Source organism: Haliotis rufescens, unplaced genomic scaffold, assembly GCF_023055435.1.
Source record: "Haliotis rufescens isolate VD_foot unplaced genomic scaffold, xgHalRufe1.0.p SCAF_180, whole genome shotgun sequence".
Lineage (NCBI taxonomy): Eukaryota > Metazoa > Mollusca > Gastropoda > Lepetellida > Haliotidae > Haliotis > Haliotis rufescens.
In genome coordinates this window covers 71477-98635 of record NW_025963869.1, presented here as the reverse complement: position 1 = coordinate 98635, position 27159 = coordinate 71477, and the positions used below count along the sequence as shown (strand labels likewise).

The window sequence follows — 27159 nt, the reverse complement described above, 5'->3', positions numbered from 1 at the left end:
ATTTTTCACATCAACCAATGTCTCAATTTGATCTTCTTCCTCAATAGGTCAACTCTTTTCTCCTCGTTTCCACTTTTCACACAAACCCACCACATGTGGACGTCCACCCAGCTCATGGTCTCCATTTCACCGACTACTACACTTGCACAAGTCTCTTAGAATATGGTTATTAGTTCCAATCGTAATTCCTTAAGTACATCAATAATAAGAGCATGTTGTCCCAATAAAAGACTGGCCTCGTTGTAGACAAGTCCATTATAATCCATTATAATGTACTTATCATTCAGTAGAGACTTGGAGCAAGTCTAACCGATTACCTGCCTTTCCGTAACCCAATCACAGGCTAGATCACCAACGGCCTCTATGAGCTGGCTAGTGCACATTTCTTGTGCCCAGCATCACCAACATGCTGGTTCTGTCTGGTCAAATCTCCATCGCTGGTCAGGGACAGCTGTAAGTTCCTTCGTATATTTGACTCAACAGTTTGTATTTCTTGCATGTAGCTGCCATTCTGTCAAGTAGGGAGGAAGCATGTTGGAAGCCATGTCACATGCCTTGGCCATTCGCAGGCCTCCAAGACATTGTCACCTGTCTTTGTCGCCCTCTTGTGCGCATTCCAATTGTTTTTGTGGCGAGGAAGCAGGCCCTCTATTCTGTATTCTGTATTCTTGTATGTATTATAAGTGCGTACCTTCACACACTGACCATGCCCAAACAGTGTAAACAAACATTAGTATTCAACTACCGTATTTCTGACAAAAAACAATTCCTTTATTATGAGTATTCATTCATTATGCTCCATTTATTGACCCAGTTCTTTGTCTTTATTCCATTGCTGCTGTACAGGCCTGCTGACCCGATGTCACACAACCACGGCCCTCTCCCCCTGACTCCCACTACCAAGGAAACAGTTTATTGTCTCATCTTTTTTTATCTTTAAAATCTCTTCTTTTTTTTAAACACACAACCTTAAAGTTAATAAAGACGCAACCTTAAAGTTAATAAGGTTGTCAGCACTAATCATTCGTGTTACCAGTTGATTGTATCCATGGTGACAGTACTGTTATTTTTCTAGTATCCTGAACGGGGAAAAATCCCATATTAACACCTTATTTATAAATATCCATTAAATTCAATTTGTAGTTTCTTTCTATGGTATCAGGGCATTAACATTTGTATAGTAATTATGGTTTATCTTTCTTCCTTTGGCTATCAATTAGTTGTGTTCATTGTGTTGGACATTGTTGCAGACCCAGACCAACATGGCTGTGCGGCCACTGACATGACCTCTCCCCAAATCATCCTGACACAGCCTCCTGAGATTGCCTCCTGACACATCAATCTGACACAGCCTCCTGACACAGCCTTCAGACACATCCTTCAGACACATCCTTCAGACACATCCTTCAGACACATCCTTCAGACACATCCTTCTGACACAACCTCCTCACAGCACCTTGATATTTACTTCTAGATGGAAGATTGTGTATGGTAGGTGATTTTATACCAATGGTAGCAGCTGTATTCGCCGTATTAAGCACCCCGCTCTGGTAATACATTCGCATGGTAAGGTACTGTTTTGTTTGTTTGTTTATTTTATATCACTATATTACTGTTATCAAACAAGGTTTGGTGCCGCCAATGTTGGAACCAAGTTTCTTCTCTATCGCTTTTTCTCCGACAACAAATTTAACTTGTGCCTGGTTTTTGTACCCACATTGTCAATTTTCCAGGCCCCTGGGCACTTATTATGGCGAATATGGTGCTAACATATTGCCTCTGAAAGTATCTATTTTCCAGGCCCCGTGGCACTTATTATGACGAATATGGTGCTAATATATTGCCTCTGAAATGAAAGTATGTTTACATTTTGTTTGAACTCTTCATTTTCAGGAAAAATCTATATTTGTCAAAGCATTATACACTTGCTTGGGAGCTCTTGGATATTTATGTTTCAGTACATAGTCTTATGAGACACTAGCCCTCTTGTACCTATCCAAGTATGTCAGAGTGGGTATGTGTATATGGAAAAAAATTCCGTATACCATGTATACCAGTGTTAAAATTACTATATCAAACCATTGCTGTTGGGGCTATCATAGCCTTGCTTCAAGTCTGTAGTGAATAAGTCCATTGATGCGCAGTAATTCTAACCTTTTAATAGGCAAGTCTATGGGGACAGTACTCTCAGGATGCCGGTTGTTTGTTGGGCCACCTTGTTTTTATTATTATATAGTCTGGGAATTATGGTTTTAACTAATATTCATTGGGTTTAGAGACTTGTGTAGGTCTAGGGTTTTCAGTATATATGTTACAGGAAACAAGTATAATCAGTGATTAAGTCTAATAACTGGAAATTTCAGTGATCATGTCTAATAACTGATTCACTCGGTGGTTATGTCTAATTACTGAAATCTTCAGTAATTAGACATAATCACTGAAATGAACCAAGGGATTTTATACTTATAATTATGAGTGAATGATATTCCACCGTGTAATATTTTTATTCATTATAAGGTCATGTGCATCTGACAACAATACCGCTTAAAAAAGTTAAGAACCTCCAGATTCTCTTATATTGCTATGGTTATACTTTCATGGCATTACTATGGTAATATAGAATCAGGTGGTCCATGACGTTATATGAGTAGTATAGATTATCACTTGTATGACCTAGATCAAACTAACCTAGTTTGCTTGATTCCATATGAAAACAGCAGAAGAGGAAAGGTTCTTTCGAAAAAAATATATTAATTTTTTTAAAGACATGTTTTCATTGACTAAGTGTTAGTGCTTCCATGTTTCTATTTTTTTTGGTCATTTTTCCAGATTTTTGCACACTATTTCAATAAGACAGAATAAAGCATCTGCTAGTCAGACTAAATTGACTTTATATCCTTGGTTGTTACCCTGACAACTGTTACCAAGCAACAGCAACAAGACTGCTACTGTCAGCTGTTTTCCATCTGTCAAGCCATCACCTTCCCCTTCCTCTAAATTTGTCTACCTCTCATCCCTCAGACAGGATGCTATGTCCTGCACCACTAGTGTTTAGTGTCAGACTGGGAAGAAGTATTTTATTGAAGTTAATTGAGAAATATATATATAAGTCTTTCCTGTGGTATGCTAAAAAAAAATTAAACATAAATCATCATGAATCTTTTAGTTATCCAATACTACGACATTATTTTATCGTGTTCTAATTATGGGATGTTCATAGGTTTTGTGGAAGATATTGTTTGTTTGCTCTAGAAATGAGATGAAGCTGGTATGCAGTGTGGCTCATGTCCAACATGAGCTAGAATAGAAAACAACCCAAACATTGTAAACAGGGACTGATTCCACGGTGATTGTCTTCAAAACCTAAGCTCTTTGATGGTGAAGGTTAGACCATGATAAAATTAAGCCCCCCCCCCCAAATGTTCTTTTGTACTGTGTTTTCCATAGTGGTGCTGTTGGATGCATGTCAGTACAGGTGGAAATGGTTAGTAGTAGTCTGTGTACAGTAAACAATAAGAAAACATGACACAAAACAAACCGTATTCACCGTATTAATCACTGTATTAACTTCTACACAAATCTGTAAATACACAGAAGGGGTATATTATTATCATGAGACTATTATCAAAAATGTTTTATTTACATCGACGTTTGAACTTTGTTTGTTCACTCTCAATCTCGAATCAGATTTAACTCATTGTTTGCTTTTAATAAGTGCGCCCCTTTGTGAATTTTGTAAGCTTTGGACATTTATTATGGCGAATATGGTATTACAGAAGTATTATGAAGATATCTCTAATAAATAAAGATGAGAAATATCAGGCAGATCAGGATGAAACTAAAGGATGAAGTCCTTGAAAGGCATTATGAAGTGGGAAGGACATGAAGTCATGAAACCTTATATGGAAAACAAGTTCTTAATTGTTTGTTCAGGGCTACTTCTTGGCCATCATCAGGTCAGTGATCAGGTCTCACACCCACGGACCTGTATATACTGTGTAAAGAGAGCAGAGCATGGTTGTATACAAGGAGCCATGATCCCAGGAGTGCTCACCCTTGGTATGCGAGATCCTTGTGGGAATATTGTAGTTACGCCCCCACATCTGTTTCCCTCATCAAGGCAGTGCAAGAAGTGGATAAGCTACTGAAACCTTGACACTCCTATCATTGAAGCGCAATCCATCAGTGAACCCTACCATGTACCCTTTGTCCTATCTCAAACACAGAGAGCACAAAGCATTGCAAAGTGCTGCCGTGACAGTTTGTTAGATTGTGTGGCAAAGGTTCCCACTTCTGTACTCAACAGTACATGATCCTGGTACTTGCGTAACAAAGTTGGACAGCTTTGTTGGGTCTTGTTGTCTTCTTGGCTAATTCACTGCTTGACAATTGAAATGTTAATTGTGAGATCATGAGACCTGCAGAAAGTTGCTTTAAGGTAGAGGCCTGAAAACTCCTTGAGGTCATGAAGTAGCTTACTGGTTTTAGGATTCACATGTCACTCAAACATTCTTGGTTCACTTCTCCTCTGTAGACATAACTTGTGAAGACCATTGTTTTTGTCAACATACATGTTGGTGGGGACTTGTTGTGAATCTCATTGACATTGCCAATTAACTCTATGAAGCAGTCATTGCCTTTGTGAACAAAATTTGACAGTAGTGCATAGTTTTCACTGACTTGGCAACATTTGTGTTAATAATAATAAATAATGACACATAAACATGTATGACATTTTCCCACCCAAATACAACAAATACATGTAATATTTCTTCCAAAATGTTGAAGTGAAGATATGTAAGTTTTCAACCGCCTCCAACTTTAATTGGGCATGAATTTTCCATGAAGGAAACTTTTCAAAGAAAGCAAAATTATTGCCTGAAGTTATGAAGCGGTACAAGTGTGTGCAAAGATTGCTCTACAGATATTCAGCTTTGTAAGAGAACCGCCAGGACATCCTGTTAGGAAAGCTTTAGGAAACAACGTCTGTTTTCCTCTCTGCAGGGTGAAAACAACAACACGAGTTTACAATAAACAGGAGTAACAGAAGGGGGATAGCTTTCATCAGTCTTGTTCTTTGACTCAAGTTTATGAAAGCAAAGTAACAATGATAGATTTAATGCTTTAGTATTTGCTGAAGTTAATATATTAATGACTTTCCATAACAAGTGTTTTTGTTTTTTTCCCAATTTCATATGTGTGTTTATTATGTACATTTCTGTTTGAATAGTGTTAATATATATGATATATTAAAAGGTCTAACAATTATGTGCTCACCATCTAATGCTGTACTCCTTCCATTATTCAAGACTTTCTACGAATATTTCTGCCGTGAAGATTCCGGGGTAGAATAGGTCTTCAGCAACCCATACTTGCCGTAAAAGGCGACTATGCTTGTCATGAATGGCGACTAACGTGATCGGGTGGTCAGGCTAGCTGACTTGGTTGATACGTGTCATCGATCCCAATTGCTTAGATCGATGCACATGATGTCAATCACTGGATTGTCTGGTCCAGACTTGATTATCTTACAGACCGCCGTCATATAGCTGTAATATTGCTGAGTGCAGCGTTAAACAACAACAAAAATTCAAATATTTCAAAGAGCGTCATACAACTCTTGCGTAAAACTTGCTTGATTTAGGTTACATCATTCAAGGCTTCAGTAATGCTTTCAAACATTTTACGGTATGTTTTTCAGGTGAACAATTGACTTGCTTTTGCATGTGTTTGTGATTCATGCCACAATTGGACAGGATACGCTAACCTTTACATAACTGTTTGATTGTGACCCATAAACATGTTCATGATAAAGTCGGATTCATACAATCGACTGATTTTAGCAGAGATTTCTTATGAATATGGAAAGGGTTTTATTTGGTAATATGACAAAAGATTGATCTCCAGTTCTGCACAGATAGATCAGTAATTGAGATGGGTTGTGTTTGTTACCTGGGCCCTGTTCCATAAAGCGATATTAGCACTAAGATGATCGTAACTCCCATACTTTAACATAGGTTTAGAATGATTGTAGCGCTAAATTCGCCTTGAGGAATGGTGCCCTGGCCAGGAGAGAGATACAGTGGTGCATACAGTGGTTTTCAGACTGGTATGACTAACATTAAAGTATTGTCATGCCTGAGGCTGCGGCAGTCACAATACGCCTACCTCACACGTCCATACAAATAGCAATATTTACAATAGTCTCGATACATTATGAATTGTATTACTTACATCTTTTTTGAAGAAATTGTCCATATTCCATGTGACTGGCTGACAAGAGTTTTTCACCCTGTTTGTGACATCGCTGGTGAAGTTAGTCTTGTTCTAATCCTATCGTGTGGTTAGATTTTACTCTTTGTTTTGTGATAGGCACTTAGCATGGTAAGGTAAAGCTTGCCCAAATAGTATCAGGTCAAGTCATTGCAAACCCTTGTACTTCAAAATCAATACAAAATTGAAATATGAGTCAAAACATGGGTAGGATTATGATAACACGAGTTGTAAATTTACAATGAATTGATACGGTGGTGAATTGTGACACTCCTGCTGACACTATTTTGTGATCTAGAGTTAGCCCCATTGATAAAGGAGATACCGCAATGCTGAAACTTGCATTGCAGCACCATTATATTAATTCTATATCCCATCTCTTTAAAGCCCTATTGGCTGTTCATCTCTGTATTCTCCACATGAGGATTTTGGGTGGTGGGGTAGCCTCGTGGTTAAAGCGTTTGCTTGTCACGCTGAGGACTTGGGTTTGATTCTCCAGTTGGGTACACTGTGTGAAGCCCATTTCTGGTGTCCCCCACCCTAATATATATACATACTCACTTTCTAACGCCATGATGATTTATTCAATGAAGTCTTTCAGTACACTATGACATGGAGACAACCCACCCATGTCATTTTCACCAAATGCCCTGTCTGATACTCTGTGACATGGAGATGATGCACCCATGTCATGTTTCCTACATGCGCTGTCTGATTCTCTGTGTCATGTTTCCTACATGCCCTGTCTGATTCTCTGTGTCATGTTTCCTACATGCCCTGTCTGATAATATATGACATAGAGATGACGCACCCATGTCAATTTCCCAGTCTGATTTGAAATCTGTAAGCTGAACATCAATTATCTTCACACATCTTCCTTCTCACCTAAAGAACTTACCAAGCAGGTGTTTCATCAAGTGTCTTTGACTTCATTTCAAAACTACATCTGCAATAATGTACATTCATGATTGAGTTTGTTGGTTTGCCAAGTTCCTAGAACTCTGAAAGATCTGGGTATTTAGGTCATGTTAACTGAATGCTATATATATATTTAGAGTCCGTGACCAACAGATTAAGTTAACTCATTATTTGAAGTATTTGTGTCCCATATTTGGAAACACCCCCTCCTAAAACAGCCAACATGATGAGGATGGAGATCACCAGCCCCAGGCTGGGTATTGGGTCTGCTTCATATAAAGCCGGTTCCTGTTCATGCATGCTCTCTGTACCTAGGGCTTGACCTCAGTCAAGTTCAGATGTGTAAAATGTGCCTCCCAGCAAATACTACTGTGGCCCCACATCTGGGACATCTTCACCCCTCCCTCCACTGTGAGGTGCCACTACATTCTGTACAGCTAAACATCTAACATTTCCCCTGAGCTGCCCTTCAGACCTTTCAGCATGGACAGAGGTAGAAGAGGAATTGATGATGGCTACATCACCTCCAACATCTGATGTTTCCTCTTCTCACTACATCTTGTATCTTGTTGCAAACTCTGTTGCTCTCTGAAATATGTTCCAGATACATTTCTTTTGGCAAGTAGTTTTGTTGGGTCATGATCTGACATTTAACATTTCAGCCAACTAACCCCATACAGCCATCAAACCACATTGAGGTCATAGATGACAAAAAAATCCCGTTTTTGGTGTTGTAAGCTGTTAAGGGTTAAGCTGTATATATGCTTAAGAAAGTCTGAGAGTGACAGATCTTAGTGTAATCAGGTAACTAAGGACCAAGACGTTTCCTGGGGCTCAATGGCAAGTTCCCATTATGTTTCAATCCTGTCTGTTTCAGTGCAACCAAAGTTTGTCAAATTTAGAAACTATACCCGAAAGCTCCATGGAATATTTTGTCTTGGCCCCACAAAGCATTGTCTTATAAAGACAGTTTCCTGCAGGTTAATTCAGACTGAAGCAAACAAATTATTTTCTTGAATTTTCGTCAGTCGCAGAACCGCCCAAAGTGTGGGCTTAGGGAGACAGCCATGTGCACTTCTGTCTGCTTCCGGTGTGAAAGCCTTGAAAGTGATATGTTCCACTGGCACTGTGAGGCTTATGAAATATTCTTTATTCTAGTGCACTCATGTTGACACTCAAATATGATCTCGATCTTTGAAAGATTTGACAAAACAGGACTCCATTATACAGTATTTCGCTGTGAGAACCAATCTAAGTCTGGTTTCGACATTGAAATATCACCTATGTGTGAACACATCTGTGAAGCAACTCATTCTGGTTTATCCACATGCTTCAGAAGATTCGCAAGTATTCGCATGATGCCTAATTCTCTGGTGCCAACTAATAAGCATAGACTGCAAGTCCAACTGGTCCAGGGGCTACCTGCAGCATAGTCATCACATCATCTCAGACCTCAGAGTCTGGAAATACACATTTCCGGTCAGATTACTCCAGAGTGCAGTGGTAACTCACTAATTACATACAAAGATCAGAACTCGTTCCTGTAGGGTTTTAACACTCTGTTTGATGTCAGTTAAATGACAGATGCTATTCCTCATCGCAGATGGTATAACATTTTCCCTGTCTTAACTCAGCATTTCATGATGTGGTCTAGATATGGAAGGGTCAATGCCCTGACAACTGTCAAATAGTCAGAAGTGTCAGCGTTATCAAGACCAATTCTTTAGCAAGTGACAATAAGTTATTCCTTTAGTAGACCACTGACATCAAAACTTGGCTTATGTAATGCTTCATTGAATATGGTAATTTGTAAAACTTTATTATACCCCCGACCTAAATGGGCGGGAGTTTATCGTTATACTAAGGAATTCCGTCTGTTCGTCCTTCTGAGGACATTTATGTGTGAGACCCAAAAGTTAAAAACTGCTGCATAGATTCTTTTCAAACTTGGTGAACACTTTTTATGCCTTTAAGAGAGGTGCAGTGCAAAGTTTGATTTCAATATTTGGATTTTCTTAACATTTGTGCGACCTATAACTTGAAAACTACTGCATGGATTCTTTTCAGATTTAGGGAACAGATTCCATACTTGATTTTTAAATGCATATTTTCTGAAAAAATATGATGTTTTTCAAGTTGTGAGCTTATAAAAAAAGTACTTCAACATTTATGTGATCTGTGACTTGAAAACTACCATACATCATGGATTCTTTTCCAATTGGGGTTACAGTTTCCATACCAATAGGAGGGTGCAGTGCGAAGTTTCTTTTCAATATTTTGATTTTCTAAGAAATATTACTTTTTTCATGTTTGACTTAGAAATATTTTGGAGTTGAACTCAGGGGTATTAGTGAGCCCTGCTCACTTTTTGTCTTAATTGTTTTGTTTCTCACCATTTGATGATCCTTGGGGGGTGGGGTATGGGAAGGGGGTTATGATATTTTTTCGCTGAAACACCAAACACTAATTAGCAGTGAAAATTAGTAGTGAAAACCTAAATATTTTCATCCAAGTAAATCGTCAGTGTGCCAGGTATTTGGCAATTCTGTCTATAAAACAAAAGGCTTGAGCGCCACAGATAAGCGCATATGCTTATTGGACATGTATTGGATCGTGAACAAGGTATCTTGATACGCTATGGATAGAAAAATTGTTGTATCATCCTACCCCTGAGTATTATCTTCAGAAATGGCAGGTATCACATACATGTCCCATTGTTGGAGCTCACTGATCACAAGTGCAGTCCTCTTCTGTTCATTCAACCATGCTCCATTGACACACCTGGGGGCTCAGAGATTTTGCCTGGTTACCTGGTGATTGCACCACACAGAAGAATGTCAGGACGAACATTGGTGTTGACTTAGTTAATGTCAACCGTGAAGAGTTTGTCTTAAGCAACCCATGAATATAATAAGAATTGACAAGATTCACCATCATGGCGGTGGGCGTTATTTTCAGTTACCCAGAAAATGCTTCAAGAGCGGTTGTATACAGACAGATACAATCTGTTATGAGTCATTCAACATTGCAATGCTGCAGTCAAGGACCCTTAAAAACTCCCATTGTCTAAGAAGCCGTTCTCAAAAATAGGTGTGAAAGGTGTATATATCAGGATTGCTGATAGTGTATTTCACCTGGTGAATACGGGAACTGACTTCAGTTTGTCCAGATCACCATGGTTAAAAGTTCAGAAATGTTATTCTCATTTCTCATAATTTATCACATCGATCTATGCATGGCTGTCCGCCTCTTCCTTCTTTGTATTTTCATTAGGGGAGTATCTGAAAATGTCATGGGAAAACTGTTTCAATTTCTTTATCATCCACTTTTACAAGATATATCTAAATGTCAAAAAAATATCCACAACACTACATTGACCTTCCAGAAGTGTTCTCTTGCCAAGAAAACTAAGGCCGTTAGCATTAAGGAACATTTAGGAGTGCACAGGTTATGCTTGGCTGGATAAAACTGATTTGTTGTGATGAACCTAGTCTGTCTTACAGACCCTGATACAAATATATCAACTACAGCCCATGCAAGTCTATGATGTTTGGCAAGTCTAGATTACTGCAGTATCAGAAAATGAAGAGAATCACTGGGCTCCCTTTTAATTATATTTTTATTAAGATTACTGAACAACTGTTTTTTCTGTACGATATGTTCATTTCAGAGAATATATGTTAGTCTATGATGAACCAAGCCTGTGAGATTGTAGCTGTAAGGTGTTGGTTAAGGCTTTGAAAGGCATTTAGAAGTGATACACATAAGGAAGAGAAATTATGGATGTCAACTTCAGTATCATGAGGTGAATGATGAAGGAGTAAGCATATACTCTGAAACGTCGTGTTCTTTAATATAAAGAAGTTGACGTCCATCAATTCTCTTCCTTAGGTATTTGTCAGTTCAGTTGCAGCAGTTCTGGAAATATTAATGGCCTGTGTTTGATTTTGTTCATGAGCAAACTTTGCTGATATATCCATTCCTCTGTGAATTATATACCGGGGTAGATATATATCTTCGATTCAATTGGAGAAACTCTTGAACGTCATCTCCTTTCTGAAGGAACTTGAACAATGAAAGTATGTGAGGTGTTGATAAAGAAAATATTCTTTTGTTCTGAATTAGCTGTTCAACTGTCATGGAACCTGGGTTTGGACATCTAGCAGGATCTGCAAGTAGACACACTTACCCTTTTCACAAACACCTGGTGTCATCACTGATTATCAGCGGTCCATTCGTATAATTTTTATCCCTATTATTCCCCTTACTCCCGATGGACGAGACTTATTATTCACTGGGGTTGATGTTTTGAATTTCTATTCCTGTAGACAGAAATGCCCTGAGTGTTGGAGAAGTTGCTCCCTCTCCTCCGTGTTCCTGCTGATCATTCTTGTGTCTGATCCTTCATCTTGGTCTATACATCTTCAATTTCAACTGGCAGAACAGGAACTCTCCCGACATAGCTCTCTGACAACTAGAACAAGCCAGACATGACACAATCTGATAAGCTCACATATTTCCCTGGTTCACCTATTGCCACCATATGTCATATCATCACAAGGTTAATTATCTTAAATTGGGTTACGTTCTCTTGATGTGAAGCAGCTTGGCAAAGATTGTTATTTCTTCCAGGCTCCAAGATCATTTGGATTAGCTTACCATATTAAATCAAATTATAGTAATACTGTCAGAAATGAACCTTTTCACCACTTGACTAGAATAGTTGACCTCCAAACTAAGCACTATGAACATAGCCAATCAGTTCAAAGAACATAAAAAGATTTACTTTTAAAGATAATCTCATGTGTAGCTTTGAAACTTTTGATATGACAATGTCATAAAATTGAATGGAATCGAGATAACGTTTCTCATTCTCAATTGGAATATTATTTGTGAGTAAGTAAATAGGGTACACTAGAAACGGGTTTCACAAATCAAACCGATTCTTCGGCACGATGTGTGAATGCTTTCACCATGAGGCTACCCCAACGTCCTGAATTTTTAGAAAAAGTAACTAAACATCTAAGGATGTCTTGTGAGTGCATACATGTTTAATTACCGTAAGTACTGTAAGCTCAGGTGAAGATGATGTTGATGTTTCTACTGGGAATGTTGGCGCAATAAAATCTTGTATCTTGTATGTTGGACGAGACATTTTGTACACAGTACTGCCAGCCATCAGTATTGATGACATGTGTATGCTCCACCTTCTGTATAATTACATACTTGTCAGTCTCCCTGCATCTCCTAGCCCTGTCAAAGGGCTACATGTGCTGTAAACTCATGTGTTGATTTCTTTATGACTACTTTATGATCTGTGAAGTAGCAATGATGTCTCAGTGATCTTGGCCATGTTTTGGGGATCTCATTTCATAGTCCTCAGTTCAGTGCAAGCATGACCTTCTGTGAACCCAATAACACTGCAGTGCCTGAACTGCTGTTTAATTGTTCACAAGGATATATACATTACGTTGGATAATGTGATGCTCTGTGTAATAAAGAACAACTGGAAGACATCATGAGAAATTTCCACTTGACTTGAAATAAATAAACATGATCACTGCTTCTTTGAGGTCAAGAATGAAGAATGAAGAATTTATTGTACAGACCACCCTCGTAGAGCAGGGTACAAACCATCTACATATGGTAATAAATATAATTCTAGACATTACACACATTGTATATATAGAGATATTACATGTCATTTTTATTCACTATAGTTGTAGTAAAGATTTAACGTTGTATCTAAACGTCTATAAGATATGTCCTTTTTTATAAATGTAGGAAGGAAATTCAGTTTAATGTCAATTAGGAAACTGAAGGTGGTGGATCAGCTGTTTTTAAAACTTTCAGTCAAGTTCTTGTTGCTTTTAACTGCATCATCGTTCACAGAACATCAGTGGTCAAGCTCGCTGACTTAGTTGATGCATGCGAGGATCGATGTTCATGACGTCAATCACTTGATTCGTATCCCAATTGCGTGGATCGTTGCTCATGACGTCAATCACTGGATTTGTGGCCCAACTGCGTGGATTGATGCTCATGACGTCAATCACTGGATTCGTATCCCAATTGAGTGGATCGATGCTCATGACGTCAATCACTGGATTTGCATCCCAATTGCGTGACTCAATGCTCATGATGTCAATCACTGGATTCGCATCCCAATTGCGTGACTCAATGCTCATGATGTCAATCACTGGATTCGCATCCCAATTGCGTGGATCGATGATCATGACGTCAAGCTCAGGATTGGCTGGTCCACACTGGATTAATTACAGATCGCCATCATATAGCTGGAATATTAATGAGTGCGGCGTTAAACAACAAACAAACAAGCAAACAAATCACATTACATCATGATATTGCAGTGGCTCAGGATGATAAGATGCCTCTGCATTCTTTCAAATTTCCATATTGGAAAAAAAATTGAAGCTTCAAGTGTAATGATTGACTTACTTGTGATAATTCAATTCATACTATTTGTTTGGTTTTAAATTTAATGATTAAGTACAAATCATCTGCCCATTAAGACAATTCAAAGTCATGATATTGAAATATATGCACAATTTGCTGACTGGAGACATTTAACTGTCGTTGTTAAACAGGAAACAGCTGAAAAACTGCTTTACAGCATTAAGTTATTTACATTCCACCTACGCTGCAGCAGAATTGACTTTCTAGTGACAACAGTGTCAGCTTAAAAACAGGCTCACCTGTTCTGCACATCTAAACTTTGATAAAATGACTAGCAACACATCCTTAGTGAGTCAGTGGCTGCCAAGCTACAGGAGATGAAGTTGAAGTAGGGCGAGATTTGTGGAGGGGGGTGATGTGCAAATAGGTGCACTTGGAGGAAGAGAGGGGGGGGGGGATGTTAGCTGATGTGCAAATAAATGCACTTGGAGGGAAGGGAGGGGGAGTTATGTTTGCTGATCAGATATTAGATATTGTGAGTGGGAGAGTCTATACAACATGTGCTCATTAGAGGGGAGTCATGTAGGTACATGAACCGAGGAGGGGTAGATGCATTTTGTAGGGGACGTAGCTATGAGGAATGGGGAGCAATATGAATATAGATGCACATTCGAGGGGGTCAGAGTCAATACATATACATGCTAAAGCTGCATGGAAATGGTTGAATGGGACTGTCTACATGCATATATAATGTGAAGGTTGAGGAATATCAATACCTCCATTTACCTTTAATAGAAGTTGATTTGGAGAGGGAGAAAACCTGTCGGCCTTGGTGTGTGATGGATTGATATTAATTGTGCTTTACTGCTGATCTACCTGTGTCAGTGGTTAAACAAGGGGAGGTGTGTGTTGATTGGGGGTGGGGGGGGGGGGGGGGGGGGGGTTCAGTACTTGCCTGTCAGCCCACACATCAGGGGGTGGGAGGAGGCACATGAGTAATATATCAAAAGTGGAACAGACTATCCATGTCACCCGTCTAGCATTTCAACTTCCTCAGCAAATATCGCCTCTTTTATTGCGTGTAGGTGGTGGAAATTTACTTTTACCATCCACACGCAGCCCTTTCTATTGCTTGTTATTCTTTAAGGGAAAACATATTTGTACACTTCATGGGAAAAGAGTTTATATTGTTCTGAACATGTAACTAGGCATGCTAGGGAGCCATTCAAGATTGTTATTGAGGTTGACGTTTTGCTAATTATATCTGTGGTATTACATCAAAAGTATTGTCACTCCGAGAGTTTTCTTGGGTGATTCAATCCTGTCAACATCACACCAAAAAACTTTAAAAGATTGTGGTGGTGTTACTCTGACTGGCGCTCGGCATTAACATGATTAAGGGGATAACCGAAGGACTGGTCGGCTCGGAGTCAGTATAAGGTGTCTGAGTGGGGTAGCCATGTTAAACTGTGGCATGGTATCTCAGTGGCAAAGAACTATAAAACCGGTATAAATCCAGACTAGTACATGCAGCCACAAAATCACTGACATATACGTGTTGTAAATTAATTCAGACATAATTTGAATATGTTCGTTTTATTGTTAATTTATATTGGTTCATAATATTTTCACTTTTAATGTTGTCATTTCACTCAGAAAAAAATAGAATAAATAAAATAAATACTCAGTACTGAAGAAATGACTTTATGTCATTTAATTGGGATTTGATTTTGTGTCAATTTTTATCATAGGTTTGTTTTGAATTATGTAGTACATTCAGATTGCACGTTTTATGGTTATTTAAAAAAGTAAAAATAATACAATATTGATCTACAACTGAAGTAATATTTTCTCTTACATAATTTCAATTTTTTTCAATACACATCATTTAGTTTCATGTTAGCCTTTAAACTAAGCCCGTGGTTCAAATTTGAAACAAAACAAGCAACTGTTTGTGGTTCTGATGAGGCTATGTATACTCACCTTGATAACGTGTGTGTGGCGTCATTTACCATCTAACCGAGGTATTTGCACTTTCTATTTAAAAATAGCTTAAGATTTTAGTTTTTGTCATATTTAAACACAGAACAGTTTGAGGATGAATGTTCCATTAGCCTCAGCCAAACAGTGGAATGCTGTGGTCACGATTTCTTGTGGCCAACATTTGTGTTATTATTTGTGGGAGGTTATGCTATGTAGGCCGATGAGTAAAAGGTTTTTCTCCAGCTGGGTTATCAGCACCGGGTAACAAAAGGTTGAACAATGTAATGTAGGCGGATCTTATCCGTGATGATTTCCTACTTACCACTGTGTAGGTTGTGTGTGAAATGTCAAGGTGCCAATACCATGGCAGGGTCTGTTACCTTACGTTGTAATGCATTCGTCATTATTGTGAATAAGAACATTCAAATATTCAATTTCTTTCTTTTCTGAAAGTATTTTAGTTATCAATAAAAAATTAAAAAATATGGAGATAGCGTGTGTTTAACACCACAGTTAATAGTCCAGCTATGTCATGTCAGCCTAATAAGGCTGACTATTATCCTGATAAACCTGTGGTTATTATTATGAACACAATGACAGTCACAGATATAATTTAGTCCCTTCTTATGACAATGAAGTAAATGAAAGTGAAATGAGAAGAGGAATCTGATTGGTCGATAGGAGGGACATAGAAGGGACATAACTTGTAATAGCCACTGCTGGCTCTTCTATTGAGACCAGAAATTCCAGCCTAGTTTGACAAGGGCGGAAACTGGACTTTTACAGTCAGTTAACTCTCTTGCCTGGGGAAGATGCATATAGGTGGAATATTGCTGAACATCCCTTATAGTCTTTGCCCAGTGATGTAGTTGCAATGTTTGTGTGTTGGGGGCACGTGTCAGCTTAGTCATTCTTACAGTATCTGAACCATATTATTTTCCCTACTGCCTAACCCTAACTGTAGTGCTATGGCCCTAAATGAAGCAAGTCTAGATGTCACTGGAGAATGTAGTTGCTTGTTTTTGTCAAAATTATGTATTTTCTAAAATTGAGGGTTCATCTACTGTGAGCTGTATGCCTCCACCTTCTTCTCCATCTTTCCTAAAAATGTGGATGTTGTACAAACACTCTTCTAAAATCCTCTTGGTCTTGTCATAACTTGCCAGTCATAATTAAGACATGTTTACCCTCCCAGATTTGATTCCCAGCACTGAGTGTACATATTACGCTGTTTGCAAACAAATGATGAGCAGTCATTAATCTGTGATGCACCTAAGAGCCCTTCAATGTAACAATTCATTAAACAGGATGTTTTTTACCTGACTCCTGTGTTCTGTACACACTAAACCTTATAGATTGTAGGCGTCCATGGGAAACAGGTGCTTGTTGGGTTGTAGGTATTGGTTAGTCAAACATAACAGAATCAACACAATGTCATTTAAGAAGTGAAGATTTTTCTTCTTGAGGACATAAAGACTCAATTGAAATAATATTTATTGTTCAAGGAACTATATACTCTACTATCTGGTGCTCTTTTTTTTAGTATAGGTAAAGACACTTTGTGAAATCGTGGCATTCTCTCTGTGTACTTGGTTGATCATTAACCGATAGATTGATAAGTATTGTAAAATTTGAGCTAGCAGACAAAAAGTGGGTTAGGAATGTCTTTGCTGTGACTGTCCATTGGTTTGTGCCTTGTTTGTTATTGGTGACTTCAGCAGAACCAACCAGATGAGTTGAAAGTTATGAAACAAACTGAATTCAGGAGACATATTTGTGCAGATGCTTCTTTAACTACTTATAGAAAATACTGCTTGGGATTTTTTTCACAAACGTCTCTCCTGCGGAAGAGTCTGTTTGCTTAAATTTAAAAAACAACAACCTTTGAAATAGATATGATTTCCTTTGCCTTGTGGATTACTAAAAAAGGATGCATGTTCAAAGAATATAATTGAGCACACTATATTGAATGAATGGAGCACTGCTTTGAATGCTGCAGTGTGACCAATACCTTACTCTATTTAGCACCCAGTGAATGTAGTATGTAACTGTTGACTAAACTTGGTGTATTGGTTGTTTCAGCAAAGAGCAAGAGGTGATGTCGATCCCAAACGATGTGGAGCTGGATGCCAAACTGGAGGAAACTGCAGATGTATAGGAGAAAAAGGCTCCAGGGTGAGTAGCTTATTGACATTAAGTTACCGTATTTGACATAATAAGTGCCCCGCTCTAATAAGCACCCACGGCAATATTTGCTAATATATTGGCTAGTGAACAATCTCATTTAGCACCCCTTCAGATTGATCAATGTACACAAGACTTATCTATTCGTGTATAATACGCACTCATGTGTCATATGCTTTCTTAATTATGGGCAATTTAATTCTGGAAAAATTTATCTGCCGTACATAAACATTTCAGGCTGTCAGAAATTGACGATATTTCAGGTCTGGTTTTGTCACGAAAAATGATGTTCTAATAAGAGCCCCCTATTTCTAATTTTGAGAGTGCCCTGGGCGCTTATGTCGAATATGGTAAATGCGCTCCAATGGAAGGCTTTTCTATTGGAATGCTGCTATTTTCATGAATAAAATACACTAAAGCCAGATCAAAATACTTTGTTGACGAAGGACTGCTTTCATTGTTTCACCTTTGAGTCCAAAATTTCAAAAATGCTTTGTTTGAGTGGAATTATTAATCATAGAACTTTTTTGTTTTTATGCTGAATACATTTTATTTCATGAGTTTTAAGGTAATTAATATCAAGTCCAAACCTGAAGACATATGTTATTCTTCCCTCCCAGCACAGAGAATAAACCCCCCAGAAAGTATTTCTTGGCTTGGCCTTTCATTCATTATGCACAGATTCTGGTACAGCCTTACTGATGGCAAAGACAACCAGATAAGAAGTTACTGTGTTACAAATTTGAAGCAAAAGGCCTCAAGGGCTTTCACTTTCATTACATATACAGATGGTTGCTGGTACTTGATTCACTGTGAGAGGATTGTGGTGAAAAGCATGAATGTAAAGAAATATGTTGGTAACAAGATATGTGCCTTGTTCAAAATGTCAAGTTGTTTATAATCCTAAGAATGCTGTAAGTTTTTTTAATCCTTTGTCAACAAATTCACCTAATTAGGGTCAAAAGTGTTGTAATAGAAAATGAAGTGAACAATTTGTAATCGAAGGTACAAATAAGCCTGGCAATTGAAGGAAAACAAACAGTTGGCAAAAAATATTGCTGCCTGGAATCATTTAGGCACTTTTACAGAAAAGGTGGCAGATATATTCCCTGGTAAGAGGAACAAGATGGTGACATTTCTGAGGAATTATCTTTGTTTCAATGACTTTTCCTTAATATTTAGAACGGAAGTTTGTATGAAATTGAAGTAAAAAAAAATTTCTGTTGCTACTTTTGGTGTTCATCAAGGCCCATCTTTGATGTAGGCTGTGATTAACATACCATCCGTAATGGCTGATATCGAAACTTGATTTATGGGCACTGATTTCAAAGATCTGACCTATGAAAATATTGGACAAGATGGAGGGCATTCAGCATGTCATGTGAGACGATGCGCCCAGCAGCTGCTCAGTAGATACAGCCTCCCCTTTTCAGCATCTTTATCAGAGGGCAAGAACACAGGGGAACTTCTCAGTAATCTTCTCCCATGCTGCACAGAAAACTGCACCCATATCCAGAAGAAAAAAACATCCTTGGAAACAACACTTGACTTAAGCATTCATTTTGAGACACAGAGATCTGAACATGCCTTAATGCAGTCTTTTTGATTGATGGAGAGAATTACTTGAAGATCCTGAATGATATAAATTTCAGAAGCTAAACATTACTCACACTTGTTTATCAGTGAATGTAACACAAATAATATAGATTAAGGCTTTGGAAATATTGGTGCAAATAGCAACGCAATAAATGTTCACTAACACAACAAAACTCTCTCTCTCTTTCTCTCTCTGTCTCTCTCCCTCCCTCCCTCCCTCTCTCTCCCTCTCTCTCCCTCTCTCCCTCCCTCCCTCACTCTCTCTTTCTCCCTCCCTCCCTCCCTCTCTCTCTCTCTCTCTCTCTCTCCCTCTCTCTCCCTCTCTCCCTCCCTCCCTCTCTCTCTTTCTCCCTCCCCCCTCTCTCTCTCTCTCTCTCTCTCTCTCTCTCTCTCTCCACATCTGTGCCCCTCACCACCTGTTACTACCCTTCTGAAAGAAGGATGGATGTGCAGTTGCTCTTGGTGATGTTTAACTGCTGCTGCTTCTTCAGTGTCTTGCTGAAAGAAGGACATAAACTTTGCTGCACAGCTTGCACACAGGCTGCATCTTGTAAATGGAATGAATTAATTCTGCTGCCCAGATTTTACAGGATGCTTCTTATTTTGGGTGGGGTAGCTGTTAAAGCTCATCACATTGAAGGCCTGGATTTGATTCCCCAGATGGGTACAATGTGTAAAGCCCATTTCTGGAGTCCCTTGCCATCTTACTTGAATATTCAGAGTGTATTGCTGAAAGCAGGGCGAAACCATCTCACTCACTCACTCACACACTCTTCAACATACTGAGGGTTTCTGCTTGTCTTGAAGCCAGGTGAACCATCCCCTGCCTTGAGAGATGTGGGCAGTAATTACCCAGGGGGAGCGAGAACAGAATAAACACAGTAATCGCCAAACATCAGCTCCCTCCCTAGCCAAGCCACATGACAGTGTTTAGGCAGGGATACCACACATCCTCACAGCAACACATATAAATATGCCACTAATGGTGAGGAGGCCCCATGAGTCAGACTAGTTAGAGTAGCTTTACTAGAATATACTATTTTAGATATTCCTGCCCTGTCTGAACAAATGGATTCATGAGGAACACTTCCTGTTACAATGCCCTCTGTACAAAGACCTGAGACAGGAACTATATTCATCACCCACCTTGGCTATGCACACGATATCTCTAAGAATACTTTTAAATCCACCAGAGCCTTTTGCAAACATTATCACCAATTTCATTCACAAAATGTTCAGGCAAAGAAAAATCTTCTTCTTCTTCTTCTTCTTCTTCTTCTAACCTTTTCAGATAAACCTAATATTTCAGTGTCATATGATAATATCCAAAAGATTCCTTCTGGTCCAAACATTTGAACACAATTGCAGAAGTATTCTTTCTTGCATGCTGAAGAATGCACTGATGATTGACTGATGCACATGCTAATGTTGGTCTAAGAATTCCCGCTGAGTAATGCCATCTTGTGACCTCTCAGAGTCGTCATAAAAACGTTGATTTGTGCAATTCTTCATTTTGGTTGAATACAGACATCTAGGCTTCAGTACCTGAAGTGCTTCTAATGGACTAGTTATTGCAGTGCCATGTTATGTGTCATGCAAATTAATGTCTTAATTTTACACAAACCTCTAGACCCCCCCCCCCCCCCCAGCCACAACATCCACTTGATTAGTGGCTATGATAGCCAATGATATATTTTGGAATAGTGCTGACTGTAGTAAAACGAATAAGGAACTCCAATGTCTCTCTTCCACACATCAAGGTATCAGGCCCTGGCTCAGCACCAGAGTCCATTGTTCTGAAGCCAAAGAAGTGAAATCAAAGTAAAGCCCCCACAAAACTGCAAGGGTATTGATGTTGCCAGAGTTTTAGAACGTTGGAAGTCACCGTGACTATCAACTGAATGCCTGACTTGTTTTGGTGTATCTTTTGTAACTTCAAATTATGTGTAATAGCTTAGAGGCTACAAGTTGGTTATCATTAATTTCTTTCACCCCCGTGCACTAACTTCTGTCCTTACCATGCCAGGAAACACCAGCCTTTTTTCCCTTGTTAAGATGTGACCTTAGATTGAGTCTAAATAAGTTCACTGCCTCAGTTTAACTCTCTCATCTATTCCTAAATTTAATTCATTCCCCTATCGTTCATTGGCTCCCATATTTATTGTTTTCTTAAGATCACATTCTTAATTTAAGTGTTTCTTGAAATTAAGTCCTTTGTTATTTGCTTGGAGGTTAACATCATGTTTCACTGGTTCTCAACATTGTCATGAGAATCTTTCATTGATGTTGAAAATCGAATCCTTTGATTTCAATTTATTAGATCTAAAACTGTAAAATATCCTTTTACAAGTATTCCAAGGCTTAACAAATTGATAATGTCCTTATATGAATCATAGTAAGACCTGATTATTCATATGCCCTAAAAAGTTCTCCAAACACCAACCTGAAGCTTTGATGTCCTGTGCCAGAACTGAAGCATGTGTTTATCTCACACCCAATTCTTGTGGTGATCCTCAATACACATTACCTCCTGACCAGGCCTGTATAGCACTTTACAATCATCGTCTCCAATTGCCCTGTTTCTCTGAGCCACTGTCTATCAGGCATCAGATGCTTTGAGGATTTTCTCCATCATCAACTCTGCTGGTCCGTCTCTTCTGTGAAGCACAGTGTGTAACAGATCCACCCAGATGACCCACAACAAAAATAGAGATACAAAACAGCTGTTGAGTAACCTCTACGGCTTAATTTGTCTTCATTAACTTGATTAATGTCAAATCAGACTTGACTGTTTAATTGTAATTCCCTGGGACTTGTACCAGGTGACCTGTCTGGTGGTGCTTGAGGCAAATTTGGCCTGATGAGAAAAACAGAACATAATGTTAAAAGAATTTCAAAGATATGCAACATTTACTAACAACCCTGTCTGAAGTATCAGAACATGTATTTAAAAGACTTACCAACACTGAGACCAGAACCTGGTCCTACAGTTAGGACGCTCATAACTTTCAACTCACTTGCTATGTTAATATTTGAACAAGTCACTGAGATTTAATAAAGGCAATGTGTCTCTTTAATGGCACCAATGGTAAGATTAGTCATAGATATGTCAGAGGGATTTGTTGCTGTGTGATATGACTGATGGTATTTCCTATGATAACTCACACAGACCGGATATTGTCTTGCCTTGCCGTTTCTTGTTATAACCACAGACAGGAAACACTGTACATTTATGCCCCTTCCCATGAGCTGGTGGCAGAGGAAATAGCTAACTATGATTTATGTACATTGTTATTCTTGTATGTATCCACAGTAACATAGAAATTCTTTAATAACCTTGTATTGTTGCAGAAAGGAAATAAAGCCTTGTAATCATGAATCATATTTGTATTCAATTTCTTTGGGGAAGGAAGTTTGGGAGAATATTGCAATGATAAAAGTATAAATGTCACTGTGACTAATTAAACTTGCCTTTGCATGTGTTTGTGATGGGTGCAACTGTTGTGGCAGGATAAGCTCACCTTCTTTTCTTTCCAACAGCTGGTATCATATCTATAAAGCCTTTACTAGACTAGCATTTCTATGATCAACTTTACTATCATATCTATGAAGCCTTTACTAGACTAGCAATTCTAGGTTTGACTGAAGGTTCGTATGTATGTTGACTTGAAATACTTACATTTCTCTACTTGATTGCAGGGTGCACCGGGAGCCATTGGACCATCTGGTCCCCAGGGTAACCAAGGCTTCCCTGGACCCGAAGGCCTTCCTGGACCCAAGGGAATGAAAGGCGACATTGGCCCCAACGGCCCACTTGGAGAAAAGGGAGCCCGGGTAAGTGAAGTCCTTCAGATGTAATGGTCTTAAACAGTTGAAAGAAGAGTTTCAGAAAAGGTCCTCTATACCTCATGCTTGTCCAAAGTGTCGGCTAAAATAGGGATTGTGTGGTCAGGTTCTTTTGACTCTTGTGGAGCGTGTGTGCATCATTTGCCTACACAAAATTACACTTTTAAAATTATGTTAGTGCTCTAACATGCAGTTTTTCAGTCTGACAGAATTCTTTCATATATTTGTTTTGTCAAGAGAATGAATTATTCCAATGTCTTGCGACATTATGTATTGAGTCAGTGCATAAATTGTTTTAACCTTTTAGAAAATTGTTTTTAAAGAAGACATTACATACAGATCCAGAAATTCAGTGTCTTTGCAATTTTTATAGATGCTTCAATAAAGTTAAATTTTGCTAATAATCAGAATTTTAAACACAGGAATATTATGATATTGTGTCGGTTATAATTAATTGCAATCATGGAAAAACAAAAGGCAAAATAGACCATGCGGCAAAATAAAGTAATGTTTAGTGGGTTAATTTTCTTTAAAAAAAAGAGTATTTATCTCCCAAGAGTCTCCGACCAGTGAAGAATAATTCATCTGTAGGGCTGCTGAGTGCTGTACGCAGACAGCCTGACAACCTCACTGACTATATGTCAGCATTCCATGGAACATACTGCCGCTTCTCTGGAATACTGTCCTTCTGTTACCATAGCAACCCCTGTACCCATTTGCTATTTGTTACAGTAATAATCTTGTTGTGTAAATATGTATACTACACTATTGTAAACTGATTTGCCTATTTCGAAGGAAATGTTTTGTGAATGATGAAGTTTGGACTTGGCAGTTTTGTGTTTTATTTCTCTTGTATTAATCTGTGTTGGATTAAAAGTGGTGTTTAACTGAAGTATTTTCTGATTCAATTTTGAAATTTTTCAAGAATCCATATCTGGAGCAAACTTTTCATTCACAGGCAAATAGAGTTTTTGCATGCTTATAGAAACACATTTTTAGAGTTAATTGTGTCTACAAGCAGAGATAAAGGACATCTGGCTGCAGAGAAATTCACATCATAAGCATTTCAGCAATTGAATTTTATGATTTCTACCATGTAGACGGCTAAAATTGGATTGAAATATCTCTAGATGTGGTCTTAATGTACTGTCTCAAAAGTGTATACATTACTGAGATGTAAAATCCAGATTTTAATTTGATGTTATATACATTACAGTAATTTAAGACCAGGCAATGAGCGTTTCTTAAGATCCTTCCCCACCAGAATACATAAACTAAAGAGAGCAGAGCCAGGGAAGTGGTGGATGGTTTAGCCAGGACTGGAACCACAGTATGAGGACTGGCAGCACCTGATATATTCCTCTACAGGATTATATATACCTCTGACCTACATCCCAGGGCACCACCCACGACTTTGTCTTGGAACACCAGTATAGTACAGGACTAGACTGGCTTCATGTCGCCTTTAGTGGGGAACAGCTAGGTACAGACAGCCTCAGATTGGCTTCATGTCACCATTAGTAGGGAACAGCTATAGGTACAGACAGCCTCAGATTGGCTTCATGTTGCCTTTAGTAGAGAACAGCTAGGTACAGACAGCCTAAGATTGGCTTCATGTCACCTTTGGTAGGGAACAGCCAGGTACAGACAGCCTCAGATTGTCTTCATGTCACCTTTAGTAGGGAACAGCTAGGTACAGACAGCCTCAGATTGTCTTCATGTCACCTTTAGTAGGGAACAGCTAGGTACAGACAGCCTCAAATTTGCTTCATGTTGCCTTTAGTAGAGAACAGCTAGGTACAGACAGCCTCAGATTGTCTTCATGTCGCCTTTAGTAGGGAACAGCTAGGTACAGACAGCCTCAGATTGGCTTCATGTCACCTTTAGTAGGGAACAGCTAGGTACAGACAGCCTCAGATTGGCTTCATGTCACCTTTAGTAGGGAACAGCTAGGTACAGACAGCCTCAGATTGGCTTCATGTTGCCTTTAGTATGGGAACAGCTAGGTACAGACAGCCTCAGATTGGCTTCATGTTGCCTTTAGTAGGGAACAGCTAGGTACAGATAGCCTCAGATTGTCTTCATGTTGCCTTTAGTAGGGAACAGCTAGGTACAGACAGCCTCAGATTGGCTTCATGTCGCCTTTAGTATGGGAACAGCTAGGTACAGACAGCCTCAGATTGGCTTCATGTCACCTTTAGTAGGGAACAGCTAGGTACAGACAGCCTCAGATTGGCTTCATGTTGCCTTTAGTAGAGAACAGCTAGGTACAGACAGCCTCAGATTGGCTTCATGTTGCCTTTAGTATGGGAACAGCTAGGTACAGACAGCCTCAGATTGGCTTCATGTTGCCTTTAGTAGAGAACAGCTAGGTACAGACAGCCTCAGATTGTCTTCATGTCGCCTTTAGTAGGGAACAGCTAGGTACAGACAGCCTCAGATTGGCTTCATGTCACCTTTAGTAGGGAACAGCTAGGTACAGACAGCCTCAGATTGTCTTCATGTTGCCTTTAGTAGGGAACAGCTAGGTACAGACAGCCTCAGATTGGCTTCATGTTGCCTTTAGTAGGGAACAGCTAGGTACAGATAGCCTCAGATTGTCTTCATGTTGCCTTTAGTAGGGAACAGCTAGGTACAGACAGCCTCAGATTGGCTTCATGTCGCCTTTAGTATGGGAACATCTAGGTACAGACAGCCTCAGATTGGCTTCATGTTGCCTTAAATCATTTTTATTTTGAAGAATAATTATAGGTAATAGAAAAAGCAGGGTTTTGATGCAAAAATGTTTGTTCATGAGACACTTTGTAGGGATGGAATAAAAGGATTTTCATCGGTTGAAATAAATTGATGATAATTTGTTGCCAAGACTCTAGGAGCAGTACCTCATGTATTGTGTCTTTCTTTCCCCAAGCATCTAAGTATTAAAGCCTAATGGTGTAACCACCTCCACTTCTACAGACAGTGATGTTCTGGCTATAGTTCTGGCTTTGACTCTTTGGAGTAGAGATGTCTGGTCTCTAGGACCATTGGTGCCTTCCGTGCCCTTGCACTGCAGACATGAGAGAACCCCCACTGACTCACCCAGTACCTCTAGGAAATGCCAGTGTGGCCATTCACTGACCTCGAGAGTCTGACATGGCATTCTGTGATGTGATCAAATGGTAACAGTAAAGTTGAAACAGGTTATCCATGATCAAGGTGTTGATAGGAGTTTTAAAATTATCATGAAATTTTGTTTTTCTGTACTTATGGTATTAGAAGTTAAATAAGTCGATTAACCATTACATATAAAATTACTGCTTCCAATAAATGAGGGGCGGTTGGGGAGCCTAGTGGTAAAAGCGTTCGCTCGTCACGCCAAAGACCTAGGTTCGATTCCCGACATGGGTAGATTGTGTGAAGCCCATTTCTGGTGTCCCCCGCAGTGATATTGCTGGAATATTACTAAAAGCGGCGTAAAACCATACTCACTCACTCACTTAATAAATAATGACTGTAAACATTGAAATGAATTAGTCAGATGATGAGTTTTCCCAATTGCAAAATAATGTTTTCTTCACTAGATGTATTTTAATAACTGTAATATCCACGATTTGGTCAAAGAACCTACTAGGAGGTTAATTCTATCGCACTTACCGGTACTCTTTGACTCTCCCATTCAGACAATTAGGAAGATGTCAGCTGGATATTTATATTCAGTCAAATGATTATACTCTGAAGATTTAAAACATTTAGGATAGCATAACTTTTTCATATATATATACATAAACCTGTAAATATCTCCATAGAAAGGACTAATGTAAAATATACCCAAGGATTCATAAATGAAATAGAATTTGATAACTTTGGCCATCTCCCATTTTGCCCCTCCATCTGAACAGCCCTGCAGCTGTTGAGTGGGCAATGTGTGTAGACTATAGACAAAGAGAGTGGTTCATCTGT

The 27159-nt window shown here is 38.9% G+C and overlaps 1 protein-coding gene across 1 annotated transcript in view; it reads left to right on the top strand.

The window, feature by feature from the left end:
- Positions 1-1437: 1437 nt before the first annotated feature.
- Positions 1438-27159, top strand: part of LOC124144757 (collagen alpha-2(IV) chain-like) — a 68874-nt gene continuing 43152 nt past the window's right edge. The window contains exons 1-3 of the mRNA XM_048398681.1: positions 1438-1491; positions 17674-17766; positions 23071-23205. Of these exons, the coding sequence (XP_048254638.1) occupies positions 1489-1491; positions 17674-17766; positions 23071-23205 (231 nt within the window). The 5' untranslated portion in view covers positions 1438-1488. The remainder of the gene's footprint in view (positions 1492-17673; positions 17767-23070; positions 23206-27159) is intronic.